The 17,469-nt window shown below is 40.7% G+C and overlaps 1 protein-coding gene across 3 annotated transcripts; it reads left to right on the forward strand.

Annotated features, from left to right (window-relative positions):
* The first annotated feature begins 2,232 nt into the window (after positions 1 to 2,232).
* On the forward strand, positions 2,233 to 16,149 carry WEE1 (WEE1 G2 checkpoint kinase). 3 transcript variants are annotated; one of them, XM_026486070.4, is made up of 11 exons: positions 2,233 to 3,113; positions 4,536 to 4,741; positions 5,454 to 5,517; positions 5,714 to 5,886; positions 6,381 to 6,502; positions 10,287 to 10,433; positions 12,375 to 12,470; positions 12,556 to 12,641; positions 13,500 to 13,670; positions 13,759 to 13,904; positions 14,815 to 16,149. In XM_026486070.4, the coding sequence occupies exons 1-11, from the start codon at positions 2,541 to 2,543 to the stop codon at positions 14,966 to 14,968; spliced, it is 1,938 nt and encodes a 645-aa protein (XP_026341855.1). In that variant the 5' UTR covers positions 2,233 to 2,540; the 3' UTR covers positions 14,969 to 16,149. The 3 variants fall into 3 exon arrangements, with proteins under 3 accessions (XP_026341855.1, XP_048073017.1, XP_057172849.1); XM_048217060.2 differs by lacking the exon at positions 2,233 to 3,113 and adding an exon at positions 3,156 to 3,761; XM_057316866.1 differs by lacking the exon at positions 2,233 to 3,113 and adding an exon at positions 3,768 to 4,025.
* The last annotated feature ends 1,320 nt before the right edge of the window (positions 16,150 to 17,469 follow it).

The following is a 17,469-nucleotide window of genomic DNA, read 5'->3' on the forward strand; positions in this document are numbered from 1 at the left end:
TTTGCTCCAGCCTACTTCAAGGACCTCTCAGTTTAGGGAAGCAGACAGGTGGCAGTGTTTACCTCCAAGAATGGGCCATACAGGGTAGTCAGGAGACTTCTGTACCATTTGAATTTTATATTGAGAGAGAAAAATAAACCAATCACCCAATATTTTAATAAGGCCTCTATTGTCATTCAGAAGATATTGAGCACCTAAGCCACGTTAGAACACTGCAATAAGCAAAATAGAAAACGTCCCTACACTCAGGGAACTCATTTTCTAGAAGGGGATAGTAGTAAACAATCAACACACTCTGAGATAGATATAAGCCTGTTAGGGGGATAAAGCATGGTGTTGTGAAAGAGTGAAGGGGGGTTGTGAGCTTGCACGGACAGCAACAGAGGAGGATACACAATTCCTATATAGGAGGGGCTGAGGAACATTCTAGTTGGGGAGAGGTTATCTTATCTACAGGGCTTTAAAGTTTACTTAGGAAACACTATTTTTACATACGACTCATGTTAAAGATCAATAAAAAGTAGTTTTCTCAAGTTGTTTTTATTTACACTCACATGAAATTGAGAAAATCAACTCAATATGGCCAACTATGCATATCAAAGAATTATATTTGCCATCAGGAGTGAAGGAGAGGAGGTGTTGGGGGGAGAGTGCTAAAAACCATTCCTTGGCTTTGGCCACCAGGGATCAGAGAATGCCTCTCTTTTAAACATACAAAAGGGTAGATAGAGTTCTTGTCTTGCAAGAGCTTAACATTGAATTTGGATTAACATGCAAAAAAGACACATATATCAGTTAGCAAATATCTGGAGAGGAGCTGTTTACCCTTCACTGCATCTTCAGTTATGTGATCTCAGAGAATTACCCATGTGATAAGTATTAAAACGTGTTTCCACTGTTAAAAATGCAGCTTGAGTTTAGCCTTTGAAAAGTGTTGGAACAACATATATGGCAAAGCGTTAATATTCATAAAGTGCTACAATAAAAAAATCAGGCAAAAGAAAAATATAAATGACCACTGGCACATGAAAACTGTCTGACGATATGTATCAAAACAACAAAATTACATTAACAAACATTAAATATCCACTTACATCCAGAATTCATGAGCCGTGTACTCTAATCCACTGTTAATGAGAATGTAAATGTTTTTTTTCTGGAGGTCAGTTTGGCAGTTTATATCCTGTGACCCAGTAATTCTCACTTCTATGAATCTTTCCTAAAAAAACCCCTAAATCCTCAAACAACAGAGAAAAAAAAAACCACACGAGAAGTTAGACTATTCATCACGGGGTTATTTACAACTGAAAAATCGCAAGAAATGTGTCTGTGCGACAATAAAGGGCGGATGAAACCACCATTTGGTGGGAGTACTGGAGGAATCCTTTCTGAGCTGCGCTGAAGTCTGCGGCGAGGTGTGCCGCGGCCGTCGCCAACCTGCCCACGTGCTGGCGAACCAACATAAACACCCGGGCTGCGCCGCGGGCGCGGGTTTGGCGCCGGGGCCGCCGCGCTGCCGGGCTCTTCACTCCGGCCAGGACGTGGGGGAGGGGCCGCCCCCGCGCCGGAGACACACCGACGCTAAGAGCCACCCTGCGGGGAAACCGGGGCTGCAGAGCCGGCGTCCCGGCCGCGAGCTCTCGTGCGTTGGCCTTCTCGCTGACTTCGGCGTCCACCCGACGCAACCCGACCAGTTCGCAGAGCTCCTGAGGCCCGAGTCACCGTTTCCGGCTCACACCTCTACGCGGGACCGCGACGGCCCGCAGCCACGCCCACAACGCCCCAGTGGCCCGCACCAAGGGACGCGGGACCGGACGCCGCACTCCCGGGACAGAGCCCCAGGGCTACGGTGGTTCCCCGCTCGCGCTCCGACCCCGACGGGGCCAGAAGTGTTCCCCAGCCCCACCTCACACCCCAGAGCGCCTGAGAGACCGCGCGCAGGTCTCCTCCAGGCGGGCGTTCGGCTCGGCCCAGCAGACCCAGCGCCCTTCGCCCCTCCCAGAGGGCCGCCTCGTCTCCCCGCCCGCCCCGACCGGGCGGCGCCCGGCCTGCTCGCAGAAATCCGGCTCCCTCATAGGCCCGCGGCGCCGCGCCCGCCCAGGCCTGGCGGCGGAGAGGGGGCGGAGCCAGCGGGTTCGCGCCAAAATCGCGTAGTTGACTCCCTCCCCCGCGGGCTACGTCGCGCCCTCCTTTTTTTTCAAACCCGGGGCTGGGCGGGGATTGGTGGGTCGGGCACTCACGTGGTTAACGGTCGCGGGAAGCCGCGGAGCCCGAACCTGCGGCTGGACCTGCGGAGACCCCAACCTCGGTGCTCAGGCCGCCCCGCCTCTGCCGGACAGTCCACGCCGCTGCCACCGCTACCGCCTCCGCCGCCCGCGGCCCCGAGCGCTCCGGAGCCGCAGCCCGCCACCGCGCAGGTCCGCCGCCGCGGCGACCAGGCGCGCCCAGTCGCACGTGGCGGACCCGCCCCCTGGGCCGTCCGCGTCCTGGACTCCGCGGGCTCCGGCCCCCCGGTCCTCGGCCCCGGCCCCAGGGGCGCGATGAGCTTCCTGAGCCGGCAGCAGCCGCCGCCGCCCCGCCGCCCCGGGGCTTCCTGCGCTTTGAGGCAGAAGCTGATCTTCTCGCCCTGCAGCGACTGTGAGGAGGAGGAGGAGGAAGAGGAGGAGGGCAGCGGCCACAGCACGGGGGAGGACTCGGCCTTTCAAGAGCCCGACTCGCCGCTGCCGCCCGCGCGTAGCCCCACCGAGCCCGGGCCCGAGCGCCGCCGCTCGCCCGGCCCGGCCCCCGGCAGCCCCGGGGAGCTGGAGGAGGACATGTTGCTGCGGGGCGCCTGTCCGGGCGCGGACGCGCCAGGCGGCGGGGCCGAGGGCGACTCGTGGGAGGAGGAGGGTTTCGGCTCCTCGTCGCCGGTCAAGTCGCCGGCAGCCGCCTACTTCCTGGGCAGCTCGTTCTCGCCGGTGCGCTGCGGCGGCGCGGGGGACGCGTCCCCGCGCGGCTGCGGGGCGCGCCGGACTAGCGAGGGCCCCTGCTCGCCGCGGCCGGACCACCCCGGCACCCCGCCGCACAAGACCTTCCGCAAGCTGCGGCTCTTCGACACGCCGCACACGCCCAAGGTGAGGACGCGGGGCCCGGGCGCCCTGAGCCCGCGCCCGCCCAGCCTTTTAAAAAGGCCGCGGCGCCGGGAGCTGAGCGCGGCGCTGCCCGGGTTCGGTTACATAACCGCCCGGCCGCACCCCCACTCGTTCCCGGAGCCGCAACAAAAAGTTGGCAGCCCCTCTTTTTGGCCCTGCCCAGAAGTTGTCCGTTGAGATTATGTAACTGAACAATGGGCCTCTTCTGGAACTTCTTCATCTTTCAAAGGGGCTGATCGGCGCCGTCCAGGTGGCTGATGATTTCACGCCCGTCGACCTGGGGCCCTCCCGACCGTGTCAGCCCGGAGTGTGGCGCTGATACGGGCTTTGGAAGGCTGTCGAAGTGGTGCTGGCCCGGCCACCTGACACTCCCGAGCGCCGGAGCCATATGGTGCCTTTTAAACGCAGTGCTGGGCCCTGTAATTTGGGCGGCGCACGCAGGAGTTCGGTTAAAAAAAATTCCTGGCGCTTATCGTTTCGTGTCATGTGGCCCTAAGGGGTTAAGTTTGAGGTATGGAGGGAGACTGCGCTTCGACTTGGGAGAAAAGGCTGGCCTTCCAAGCATTTGCAGTCTTAAGACTCCTTAACAGGGTAGCATTTAAGCTTCTGTCCGTACGTGCTATTTCTCGGGTAAGCGTTTGTTTACACCCTTTCGTGTGCAGTGCCCATGTGTGGTCAGCCCGAGGGTAACGATTAGGGACATCCAACTGTTAAAAGCCATCATTGGTGGGCTTCCTTGAACCCTTGTGCTTTCTTATTGCTGATAACCTATCACAGTGAAGGAGGTGTTCAGCACCTGTTTGTTGAGGAGCAGGGGAGGATGCAGACGACGACTTCTGGAACTTCAAAAGTAGCAGCAGATTTTAAAACGGACCCGTCACGAAATTGAGACAAGTATCGCATTTTTGAGTCCCTTTCAGTGCGGTCGGTCGTAAACCTCACGAAGAAGTGGGTGTTTTGAGCGTTACTGTTTATTAGGGACTTGCCCAAGGCATGATCCCTCTGGAAGTGAGGGGAGGAGTCCGCCGGAGGTGGTTTTTCAAAGCCCTATTTGGATGGGGGGAAGGGAGCTCTTTTGGGGCTCCCTGACTGCTTTCTATTTTTAGATGGAATGAAAGGTTTTGTTAACTTTTAGACTCTAGAATAAACTTAATTTTAGTTTGCATTCCTACTCTCTTTAGGGTCAGAGACCTATTTTATGTGGCTGTCTTTTTCGGAGCAGGTGGTTGGTATCCACCTTTCAGACTGCTACCCCGGTTTGTTTGGCTTGAGATGTGACAGAGGCTTGTGTGTTGCTTTCATCTACACCATCAGACACGTGAAAGGCTTGTTGTTGAAGGTTGGGTTGAGAAGGCTGTCTATAGGACTTGGATACTAAACAATTTTTTTTCCTGTCCTACCTAGAGTTTGCTCTCCAAAGCTCGAGGGATCGATTCCAGCTCTGTTAAACTCCGTGGTGGTTCTCTATTCATGGATACAGAAAAATCAGGAAGAAGGGAATTTGACATGCGACAGACTCCTCAAGTGAATATTAATCCTTTTACCCCAGATTCTGTGTTACTTCATTCCTCAGGACAATGTCGTAGAAGAAAGCGAACACATTGGAATGAGTAAGTTTTTTAGTATTCCACAGCTTGGTCCCCAACCACTCAAGATTGGTCTGTGGTACTTATCAAAATTTAATTTCATCTGAATGACATGGAAGTTTATACTCTGAAATTTTTCTGTTGCTAGCACCCACTTTCCAGGAGAGGTAGGTGGAAAGTAATCAGCTGTGGAAAAGTAGTGGTGTGAAACAGGAAGGAATAAAAAGCCTAGATAGCTTGTAGAAAATCTGCTGGTGTAAAAAATGAGGCAGGCCGAGAGAGTTGATTTAGAAAGACTTTAATTTTGATACGTGTGGTGGTGTTGGCTTGTAGTTAATGAGCACATTTCATCAGGGACAGCATTTTCATCAGCTGAGCTATATCTCATGATTATAAAATTAAGTGCTTTCTTACCTGGTTTTTTTTTTAAGATTTTATTTATTTTTGAGAGAGAGCAGGCGCTCGCACAAGCACAAGTGGGGGGAGGGACAGAGGGAAAAGCAGACTCCCCACTGAGCAGGGAGCTCAGTGTCCACCCGACTCAATCCCAGGACCCTGGGATCATGACCCCAGCTGATGGCAAACGCTTAACTGACTGAGCCACCCAGGTGCCCTTTCTTGTGTGTTTTTAGTCATTAAAATGCAATTTCACTGTACACCTGTCAGGTAAAGTTTTGGATCTCTAGTGGATGTGTCTGTCAGATCTACTAATGGAAAAATACATACTGTTTTTCAGTTCTTGTGGTGAAGACATGGAAGCCAGTGATTATGAGTTCGAAGATGAAACAAGACCTGCTAAAGTAAATAGCTTTTTATTTTCTTTTTATTGTTTCTGAAATTTTTTACTTCTTAACAGGTTACCATATATACATATTAAATATCCATTAAAACATAAGATATAATGGTTTTTAAATTTCACACGTAGTGCTGTCATCATAGCAAAAAATCATTTTCATATCTTTGTATTATGTATATGGATACACTTTTTTATTACAGAGAATTACAATTACTGAAAGCAATATGAAGTCACGGTATACAACAGAATTTCATGAGCTAGAGAAAATTGGCTCTGGAGAATTTGGTTCTGTGTTTAAGTGTGTGAAGAGGCTGGATGGATGCATTTATGCCATTAAGCGATCAAAAAAGCCATTGGCTGGCTCTGTTGATGAGTATGTATTAAAAATTTTGTCTTTTGCCCTTTTATTCCCTCTGGTGTTGCAAACATTAAGGTTTTACATAATCAAGCACTGAAATTAATTCTCTCACTTTTGAGAAGCTATACTAATTTAATCAGATCTTTTTCGTTTTGTGCCATTAATTCTTATTGGACTTGGTAAAATTATCTGAGTAGTCTGATTTTGGAACCTAACTTAAATTACTTTTTTCTGGTAGTATCCATGAATTCACAGTAAAATGGAGTTTCATTTTTCCCGAGTCCTAGGGCCAGCAAGGTTCCTTCTTTGTAACTAACATTCTTCTTTAATGTAAAAGCCTTTAGATAAATCTGATACAGAGTCTTAACCCCATTTCTCTTAAGCAAATTATCCTTCAGCATAATGATAGATAACAGAAATTAAGTTTCTCTTCTGAAGTTTCAGATAAATTAGTTCAGTTTAGGCTTGAATAAAAATGATTTACCATTCTATCACTTTCACACTTCCAGGCAGAACGCCCTGAGGGAAGTCTATGCCCACGCAGTGCTGGGACAGCATTCCCACGTAGTTCGATACTTCTCTGCGTGGGCCGAAGACGATCATATGCTTATACAGAATGAATACTGTAATGGTGAGTAATGTATTGGTTCTCTTACAAACTTGTGAGCTCAAAAAAATTAACACTGAGGAAATAGTTTTTATCTGAAATCCTGTTCTAATTCTGTCTCTTTTATCTCTTATAAATTCAAAAAGAGCATAAATCTTTTATAAATTCAAGAAGACTAACAGGAGTTTCAAGTTCATCGCTTACCTGGATATTAAGTAAAGCTTGAAAACCTTGTCCCTTTTACCTCAGTAGTAGAATTGTGCATGGTGGTGTGCCTGTTAGTCAAACTGATCTTGAAAGGACTGTGGTCTTGCCATATATATTTTGGTATCCCTAGCATATAGCATAGCGTATGTGGGGTGTGGTAGTTCATAATGTAGGTTCAATGCATTTAGCCTTCCCTTTCCATTTCATTTTATGTGCTGTTTAAACTGATACTGGTTACTCATAAAGTGGTAGCGACTTTCCATTGTTCTAACTTCAGCCATTTGTTCAAAGTATTCTATAATCTTGCCCCCATTCCTGTTTCTCCAACCTAGTTTACCACTAGAATCCACTCACACTTTTAAGTTATGCTTTTAGTTCTCTAGCTGTGCCTCTCTCCCTCATTTTCCCCCAAAACCAATGAAACAAGCATCTGTAGAGGTTCAGCTTTGGACCTCTGGAGAGCTTTCAATTTCAACAAGTCCCTCAAGGACCAGCTTGGTTCCCCCCCTTCTTCATTAAACCTTTATCAAAACCCTGGTCTCAATTTTGATTCTTGTAAGTACCTGTTATTAAATAGGTGAATCTTTATATATGCTTGATTTCCATTTCTGTATATCTTCTGTGAGTATTACAGAATTTAGAATTTATCGAGCAGGTAGGAGGTGATAGCAAAGATTTGTTTGTGTTACTTATTTTTTTTGATTCTCATTATTTTTTCCTCGAAGTCTTGTGAATAAATAAGTGTGTAGGTAGTGGATTCACATTTTCAGTGTTTAAAAACATTGAACAAAACAGAAAAGATCCATTTCTCACACGTAACGTTTCGTTGAGTTGTCATTATATTAATTCTCTGTACCTGAAAGAACTAAATGCTCAGTATACAGCATTGCTGCTAATTTGTTTCACACATCTCTTGAAATGTTTCTATTCATATCATCAGAATATTTATGTAGCTATATCTCATGACCTTGTGGACTAATCCGTTTCTTAACCTTCATTTTTCAGTTACTGCACTTACCATAGGCTAGTTTGACCATCTCTTTTCCACTCAGTGTTTGCTAGATGACATCTTCCAGTTTTTTTCTCCCTTTCACCTTGTTGATGTGGCTGGTCTTCTTAACAAGTATTTCAGTAGCACTCCAGGGATCACAGATTTGTACCAGTCCACCAAATAAATATGTGGTTGTGTAATTCAGATGATTTTGAGAAACCTTTGGGCCTAGGGAGATAGGGAGGAGTGAGTTGACTTGCTACCCTCTCAGATTATAAAGACCTTGACCTAAACAAAACAAAACAAAACAAAAAAACCTTGTCTTGTAATACAGTTAGATTATAAAATAGTATTTTGAAACAGTTTATTATTTTGGAACAGTATAAAACACTTAAAGAATATACAGATCTTTAAAAAATAAATAGACCTGTGTGAAACAGGGTTGCTTCTTAGTATAGTTGTCTGTTCTGTTTAGATGAAAGGAAATGAGGCTATCTAGATACATTCGTGAGCTCTTCTGTTTCCTTTTGCCACCATTCTTCTCTCCACATAAAGCTTTGAATGTCCTAATAATAGGCCTGATCTTCAGATCCTTTTCCACAGTTTCACAGGGAAATGATTCTACTATCATTGCATTTATATATGGTGATTAACTGATGTCCTTTATCATGACTAAGTTTCCTTATTATCTCAATCATTTGCATTTTAAGCCTTTTGTCTTCGTTTGGTTATAGACTGAAATTTTTACCCCTGGTAAACAAGTGTGGAAAAATGTTGATGCGTAAGGGAGGAGAACCTGGAATATCAGATGAGTGTCTTGCTCTTCTCACTTCCCTGCCTTTCAGCGGTGAAGTAGAAGGAACTGGCCTACCTATAGTTGGTAGATCCACTAAAATGGAGTCGTATTCTATCTTACTAAACTTGGACTAGGACTTCAAACCCGTTTATTGACCTCCCTTCTAGAGCCCTCTTTTTCCTGCAGTTCAAGATTTGTACAAGTTAGGTATGGAGAATATACTTAAGCCTAAAATATCGAGGTGTGTGATTTTATTTTTAAAACACATTGGACATTTTGCTACCTAGTCTTATTCAAATTGTAGGACCTCCTTTCCTGACTAAACATATCAATATACCTTCCTGATTTAATTACCCTGGCTCTGATTTCATTATTCCTAACTAAGCTTTAAACAGATGTGGTTTGTTTTGGTTTATGACTTTTATTTTGTTTTACATAACTCCTCTTTTCCTGAGATAAGTTATAAACTTACAGTGTTTTTAATAAAACTTAAAGTATAAACTTACAAAGTTTTTTGAAGTATAAACAAATGAGCCGGTTGATTTGACTGATCCTATAAAAGCAGGTTTTATTCTCATAGTAAAAGTAGTATAAGTTAAAACTACTCAAATAGTGGTTTTTACCTATAAAATTTATAGACTTGTCAAGGGTGTGGGAAAACAGTTATTCTCATACATTAATGCTGGGTGTATAAACTGGTACAGCCTTCTCTATGGGGAACTCTGTGTGTGTGTATGTGTGTGTGTGCATTGTACGTGTAAGTAAAATTGCCCCAGATTTGTCTTCCAAAGCCCCAGATTCACATAAGGCACTTGCTAGCAGAATTTAAGTACCAGCCATTTTGAAATCAGAAACCGAATACACTGTTACTTCTTTTATGTGAATTTTCACAGGCAGTGAAGTTTTGGCACTGATGGTGTGAATACCAACCCTAAGCTGTTTCGTAGAAGGATAAATAGAGAAATGTTCCTCTTGGCTATAAAAATATATTCTATATATGAGATAGTATTTCACACACATACTTGAGCCACATATTAGTATTGTTTTATGACTGTATACACCCTTTATTTTTTTTAAAAGGATTTTATTTATTAGAGCATGTGTGCGAGCAGGAGGGTGGGGTGTGGAGAGGAGCAGAGGGAGAGGGACAAGCAGACACTGCACTGAGTGCCAGCGGAGGGCTCGATCCCACAACCCCAAGGTAATGACCTGAGCCGAAACCAAGAGTCAGACACTCAACCAAGGCGCCCCTGTATATGCCCATTAAACCAGCAATTTGGTTCTATGAGATATGTTAAATATGTGTGAAATGACCAATGTACAAAGTTATTCCTTAGACTGTAGTATATAGTGGCAAAGACTTGGAAATTATTTGAGCATGTTCACCAATTAGGAGACTGGTTAGCGCATTACTCTTCAGTTATACAGTGGGGTCTGCAGACACAAGACAGAGTAGGGCAGTCTGCGCACCAGTAAAGACTGATCTTCAAGATAATGAAAACATGTTATCATTCGTATGAAAAGGAGTTGAAAAGAATATATAAGAAACCAATAACACAGGTTTATTCTGGGAAAAAGAACCAGGTAGGATGCTGGGGTATATGAATGAAACAGACTTTACATTATATTTTATACCCATTTGAGTATATTACTTATTGAAAGAATAAATAATTTTGATTTCACAAGCAGGAAAGAGAATAGGTCGTATAAAATGCTACTTTCTTTGTTGAGTTTGTGGCCACTAAGTAAAGATGGAGGGAAGAGAAATAAGATCTTACGAAGAGGAAATTGCTAATTTTTCCCATGTTTGTCAGGTGGCAGTTTAGCTGATGCCATAAGTGAAAACTATAGAAGCATGAGTTACTTTACAGAAGCAGAGTTGAAGGATCTCCTTTTGCAAGTCGGCCGGGGCTTGAGGTATATTCATTCGATGTCTTTGGTTCATATGGATATAAAGCCTAGTAAGTATTACAAATTCTCGGACCTGTGTTCTTTATTGTTATAGAGAATAAATGATTTCATTAAAACAATATAAAAACATGTACATCTTACTATGTTTCTTCATTATTAGTTTTAAAAGATCTTTGGGAAAATAAAATAAAATAAAAATAAAAGACCTTTGAGCCACATATTTATATTGTTTTATGATTTCCATTCACCTCTTCTCTTGTTATTCCAAAATATTTGAGACAATTCATTTTTATTAAAAGTTGGAAAAATTTGCTGCATCTTATGGAAGCCTGATGGGGACTTCTTATGGACTCTGATGGGGAGACAAGAACCTGTTATTTAAAGCCCCTCTCTTCTATTAGGCTATAGAACCATAATTACAAAAATAATGCTTGTTCTAACAGGGTTGTTAGAATAAAATGAAATATATGAAAATGTTTTTGGAAACTTAAGTGCTATGCAAACATGGTGGTATTTCTAGCCTTTATATCATGAAAGTGTTACTGCATTATTCAGAAAACGAACGGCACATGCAGCATGATTATCTTGCATTAAAAAGGTGCCAGTGAGTGCTGCAGTAACATCTTAGTGCACATCCCTCTCCTTTTATTAAAATAACCTCATAATGTACACACTATTTTAAAACTTGTTATAAGTCAACTCTATCTTTTTGTTTAAGTAAATTTTCATCTCTTCTAATACCTAGATCATATTAAAAGTTTTCCCAGGTCACCCAAGTCCTTATGGTTTACTTGTCCAAACTAGTATCCATTTTCACAACCATGCACCCCATCTGCTTCTATTCTTTTTTTTTTTTTTTTCTTCAGGTTTTACCCTTCTTCTACCTTAAAAAAATAAATATTCATATGGACTTTGGCTTGTAAGATGTCCTTTCTTCTGGATTTGACTGGTTGCACCCTTGCATCATTTATCTTACTCCTTTTTCCCATATGTTTCCTATAAATTGGAAGTTTAACAGGTTGATGAATTGAAGTATGAATTTTAGGCTAGGTGTTTCTAAGTTGAATTTAATGAAGGTTTTTTGTTTTTGTTTTTGTCTATGAAAATGCGTGATTCGTGAAAATTTAAATCATTTACACAAGTTACTTTAATCTTATAAGTTATGTGAAGAATTTATCTGTATGTTAATAACTCACTAAAATTTTTATTTTCAAAAGGGGAAAAATAATATTTGGACTGATGACAGTAAATAGGAGTGAGTAAGGTTTGCCTATCCTCACTCATATCTTGTTTTAAGTAGACCCTTACAAGTACAAAAGTTGAAAATATTAAGGCTTGTGAAGTTTTAAAATTTCAAATTTACAAATACCATTGAAAAATAAATTATCCTATAAATAAAGTGAAATTGGAAAGATGACTTAAATGAAGTGTAACATTTATAAACTCAGTATTACATTGGTAAAACTATTAAAATGAAATCGGTTACTGAAACTTACGTTAATCATGAACTCACCTGAATTTGAAGAAGAAAAGTGTGTGTAGAGCAGAGATGAACCACAAAGGCACATTGGGATGGAGATACTGTATGGTCAGCCAAACTTAAAAGTTACATTACTTGTACTTTTCATACCAGCCCATAGCATTAGGTTAAAATGTATGATTTGGAAGCATCACAGATTAGTACATTATTGCCTTTCTTGTATTGTTTCTATGTAGTTAAAACCAAAGATCAATGTGTAGATGACAAGGGTCTAATGAAGTGGTTTCCAAGTGTTCAAAGATAAGTACTAGGCCAGAAAATATGTTCCTCAGAAAATGCAGCCCCATTTCCTGTCCCCAGAGATTCTTATTCTCATTGGGTTTGGGGCTAGAACGTACAAAAATCTATGTGTTTGAAAGCTTTTGGGATGATTCTGATGTATGGCTTTGTTTATGAATTTTGGTTACACTATTACTTGTTAGTGCCTCTGACCTAAGTAACTGTTTGACAGGTAATATTTTCATATCTCGAACCTCAATCCCAAATGCTGCCTCTGAAGAAGGAGATGAAGATGACTGGGCATCCAACAAAGTTATGTTTAAAATAGGTAAGAAAGAAAGATAACCAGATTATTGTCTTAAAATAAAGTAAAAGGCTATTTAACTCTTGACTATTTTTTTCAATACTTATAGGTGATCTTGGACATGTAACAAGGATCTCTAGTCCGCAAGTTGAAGAGGGTGATAGCCGTTTTCTTGCAAATGAGGTTTTGCAGGAGGTAGGTTTTTTTTTTTCTTTAATAATGCTGTTTGCTTTGTAACAATGCAGACATATTAAAATTTTAAGCTAATAACTGGTAAAGTGGTAAAGAAAGCCTAAAGTATCAGCTGGGGATATTTAATCTAACGAAATTCAGTAAAGGCAAAGATTAATAATATTCAACAATGATGGAGTTGTAAAAGAAGTTCTTATATACTACTGGTGGGACTGTAAAATGGCATAGCCTTTTAGACCAAAGTATTTGTATCGATCAATGTTTTAAAATCCTGTACCCTTTGACCCAGAATTTCCATTTCTAGGAGTCTCTCCCACAGAAATATTCATATACAAATAAATTGAAATGTTTAGCAGTAAAGGAACGATTAAATAAATTACAGCATATAGTTAATAGTACTGTTTGGAAAAGCGTGACCAAAAAAAAAGCCTGACAAAATATTTCCTGGTAAGAGTTTGGAATGAAAGTAGAGTAAGTAGAACAAATAAATTGCGTGCTCCAGTTGTTCTTTTTATATGTGTATGCGTATTTATAACTTGTCAATGTATGTGTGTTTCCTGTGTTCATATGAATGTCCCAGGATAGGAGTTTATTCTGAGTTGAACTGGACTAGTGAAAAAGAGAAGGCATTTACTTTTAGAAATATATTTACCACTTCCCTCCCAGAGTATGTATGTATTTGTGATTTAAAAAAGCTCCTCAAATTTAACTTATTCTCTGAATAGGTTTTAAAGGTTAAATATGGCATTGGACATTTTAATTTAGTCTTATTTCTCACCTATGTCATCACTGAAGTGTAATTATACTTTATTTTGGCTATTTTTATATTCCTTTTTTAAAAAATTGTTTTTAATTTTACAGAACTATACCCATCTACCAAAAGCGGATATTTTTGCCCTTGCCCTCACAGTGGTATGTGCTGCTGGTGCTGAACCTCTTCCCAGAAATGGAGACCAATGGCATGAAATCAGACAGGGTAGATTACCTCGGATTCCCCAAGTGCTTTCCCAGGAGTTTACAGAGTTGCTAAAAGTGAGCATTTTTTGTATATGAAGCACTTTTTATTGATATATTTTATTAAATTACATGTCTTTACCTTAATTTTACTTCTCTTTCTAAGGTTATGATTCATCCAGATCCAGAGAGAAGACCTTCAGCAATGGCACTGGTAAAGCATTCAGTATTGCTGTCTGCTTCTAGAAAAAGTGCAGAACAATTACGAATAGAATTGAATGCTGAAAAATTCAAAAATTCACTTTTGCAGAAGTAAGTGAGAGTTTTTTGGAATGTTTTAACTTTCTCATTTTCATTCTCAAATTTTAATGATCAATGATTTAGGTTTTCTGTCAGTGAAGGCTGTAATGGTTTGGTATGTTAAGTTAAAATTTGGGGATTTCTGCCTTAAATTAGTATTTGTGACCTATTTCTTTGTGTTCTTAAACCTTGAAATTATGGACTTAAAAATTTTTAAGACTGGCATGTACTTGCAAGTGGTATTAATCCCCAATCCCTAAATTGTAGCAAAAGCTAAGTGAGCCTGTACAGGCCCCCCCCCTCCCGTTAAACTCTCACCATAAATTAACAGTTTCCTTCATTCTTGTAATATTTTATGGAAGGATTAAATTAACATCAATTAAGTTAGTAGATAAGTGTCATATTTTGTCTGAATGACCTTTGACATTTCAGAAAACTGATTGGAATGATAATTCTAATTCATTTGCCTTGTTGCTGATTTTAACCTAACAAAACTGACTTGAAATGTAAAAGGTTTATTTGCCACTAGTTTGATAGCCACCGTAGTTCATACGAATAGGAAGTAGAAGTTTCCTTTCAGCTCTATTTAAAGATATTTTTTCACCGTACAAATTAAGAGTTCTGTTTGAAAATGTTTTTCATCACAACTCAAAGTCATTACTAGCATCTTTATTACTTGGGTCCAAGTGTATGTGATACTTTAATTCTGAGAGCACAAAACAAAATCTTTTCTTAGATTTAAGTTGTTTTAGCACAAGCTAAAGTTTCAGACTGTGATTTCTTTCCTCAGTTGTATCTTAGGATAATGATGGCATGCTAAGTTCTCCCAGCTGATAATATAGTTCGTGTTAGTCCTCTTAGGGTCCCTTCCTAGGATAATACAACAGGTGAAAAGTCTTGTTTCCTATTTTTATGTTCTTAGAGAACTCAAGAAAGCTCAGATGGCAAAAGCTGCAGCTGAGGAAAGAGCACTCTTCACTGATCGGATGACCACTAGGTCCACCACCCAGAGTAATAGAACATCTCGACTTATTGGAAAGAAAATGAACCGCTCTGTCAGCCTTACCATATACTGAACTACTCATTTCCCACCTCCCCACAAAAACTGTGACAAGAGGAAGCTAGGTTGAAATCACTGCTAGAATCCAGCTTGCAATTATTTTCTCAATCGGTATCAGTAGTTTTACTGAAATACCTTTTAGGATTTTTATTTGTGAATTACAGTTGAAAGCTGTATTTTGACCAGTGCTCTATCAGGCTTTCGTCTAGTCTCACTAGTCTGTCTTCTGTAGGATGTCAGTCACTGTTGGATGTTACACCAGCCTTTCCAGGGTTAACCACTGTGGTGGTGTGCTGCTTATAGTTTGCTGTTGCATTGTAATAAAAGGTGTCTTTCCCTGTAGTGACCTGTAAAAGGGACTCAGGGGCTTTATTACAAACATATTCTCCCTTTGAAAAGGGAAATGCTAAGAGACTCAGTACTACTCAGCCTTCAACGTACCTGTGTGTCAATCTTCTATTTCTTTTTTTTTAATTGTGAATTATACTTGTATATCCAACTGGGAGCACTTTGTAGGCACTGCATGAACCATGGAATGATAATTCTGTGGAAGTATTGCCTTGTGAATCTGCTGCTATTTTAGTTTTGTCTTTGCTGTAAAATTGTAGCATTAAACAATCATTGTTGTTAATAGGCTTTTTTGGAAAACAATTATGTGAAATATGTAGCTGCTCTTGATGACAAGCAGCTGTTTGCCTTTTTTTCTTTGAACTTTGAAGCTAGTGCATTGGAGTAATGCACCTTTTTTTCCCTTTCGGATTGCTGTATTAATGTAGTATAATTATTACTGGTTTTGTAATTTTTCCTGATAATGCCCTTCCCTGACTCTTTTTTAAAATGTTCCCTCCCTCTCCCCAAGTTTTGTACTTGATTGTATTGTTAGTCTGTTTTTAAATGTTTTGCCCGGTTTCTCTTCAATATTTGTGTATATAAACTAATCTTGGTGATAGTGTACATAGCTGTTTGAAATGCCAGAATGACTTCTGACTATTCCAAGCTTTTCACAGAATACATTTTATCAATGATAAGCCATTTGACTAATAATACTGGCTAACCAGACATTGCAAAAAACAAAAACATAGAACTTGTCTATTGTTTGTTTTCCTATTAATTTTGGTTTAAAACATGTTTGCACTTGTCTTTTTGACTTGTGTTTTATTAACATTGATTGGCATATTAAAAGTCACTCTGAGCTTACCTTAAATGTCTAAATCTTTGTGATGCCTGTTTTCTATTTTATCTCTAGGATCACTACATTTTAACATTTAGAGTGTAATGTATATAAAGTACTAAAAGAGAGCACATTTTTGATAGAATAGGAAACATTTAATGATGAGCTTTAGGCTACATCAGTTACATTTTGTAACTGGAGAAAAATTTGCCCATCAACCATAAATGTTCTTTGTCACTCTAAGTATTTATTTAATATTTGTACATCACATATCATATTATGCATTTGATCTAGAAATATAGGATAATATAGATTATTAAGTGGTTGTAATGACTCAACTTTCTAATTTGAGCTGAGTCACACAAGAGCTTTAAAGTGAGGTTGTAACTCAACTGGGCTGAATTTTTTAAGAATTGAGAGTGCAAATTTAAGTGATAAATAGTGCTAATTCTATGTAACATCTTTTTCTAATATAGATTAGAACCAGAGTAAGCAGCAAAGGCCTTAGAGCTTAAAAATGGATGCCCCTCCCCCCCAAAAAAGGGATTTCACAAGATCCTTGTGCTTTTTGATCATGGGTACATAATTTCTGTTGACTAGGGTCTATTTCTTCCCACTATAAACATTTCTAATAAGCTTAATTACTTTAGCTTTTAAGCCAATGGCATGTTAAAAAGCACATTTTAGAGGTGTGAGAGGACTTTGTAGAGACGGATAAATTAGATAAAGACGCTGATAGGTGGGGGTGAGAAAACAAGCCGCAGAGGCTGGAATAGTAACACGTTTCAGGAGTCACTGAAGACAAAACTAAAAAGTGTAATTGGTGTACCTTAGGGCCACTCAAAGTCACTAAGGTGCATTTTTCTAGTGCACTAGCTTCAAAGAAAAAAATCAGGCATTTTTCAAGTTGATACTTGCAGTAAATTTTTCACATATTGTTTAAGAATATTAGATTAAGTAGGAAAAAAATTGGTTTTCTAAGAAGGAATTCTTAAACCATCTAAGCTGATAGAGTTGGGCTCATATTTACCACAGGATACTTAGATTGAATGCATTCTGTGTGCTAAGTGGTAGACCAAGACCTGTTAGAGATAGTCTTTGCCCCTCAGTACTCAGGATAAAATAAAGGCGACCCATGTAAACATAAAATGACAATAAAATGTGGTAAGTGCTATGTTGGGGGGATTCTGCAGGTAGAGTGATAAAGGACAATTACATCGCTTGGGAAGATGCTGGTGGTAGAGCCGTGAGTAGATCCAGGGAATTATATTTAGAGTGGTTTCAAAGCCACTGTACTGACTCAGGGTAAGATTAAAGAGGGCCTGAACTACGACCCTTGTGGACAG

This window comes from Ursus arctos, unplaced genomic scaffold (assembly GCF_023065955.2).
Source record: "Ursus arctos isolate Adak ecotype North America unplaced genomic scaffold, UrsArc2.0 scaffold_22, whole genome shotgun sequence".
In the NCBI taxonomy this organism is placed as follows: Eukaryota; Metazoa; Chordata; class Mammalia; order Carnivora; family Ursidae; genus Ursus; species Ursus arctos.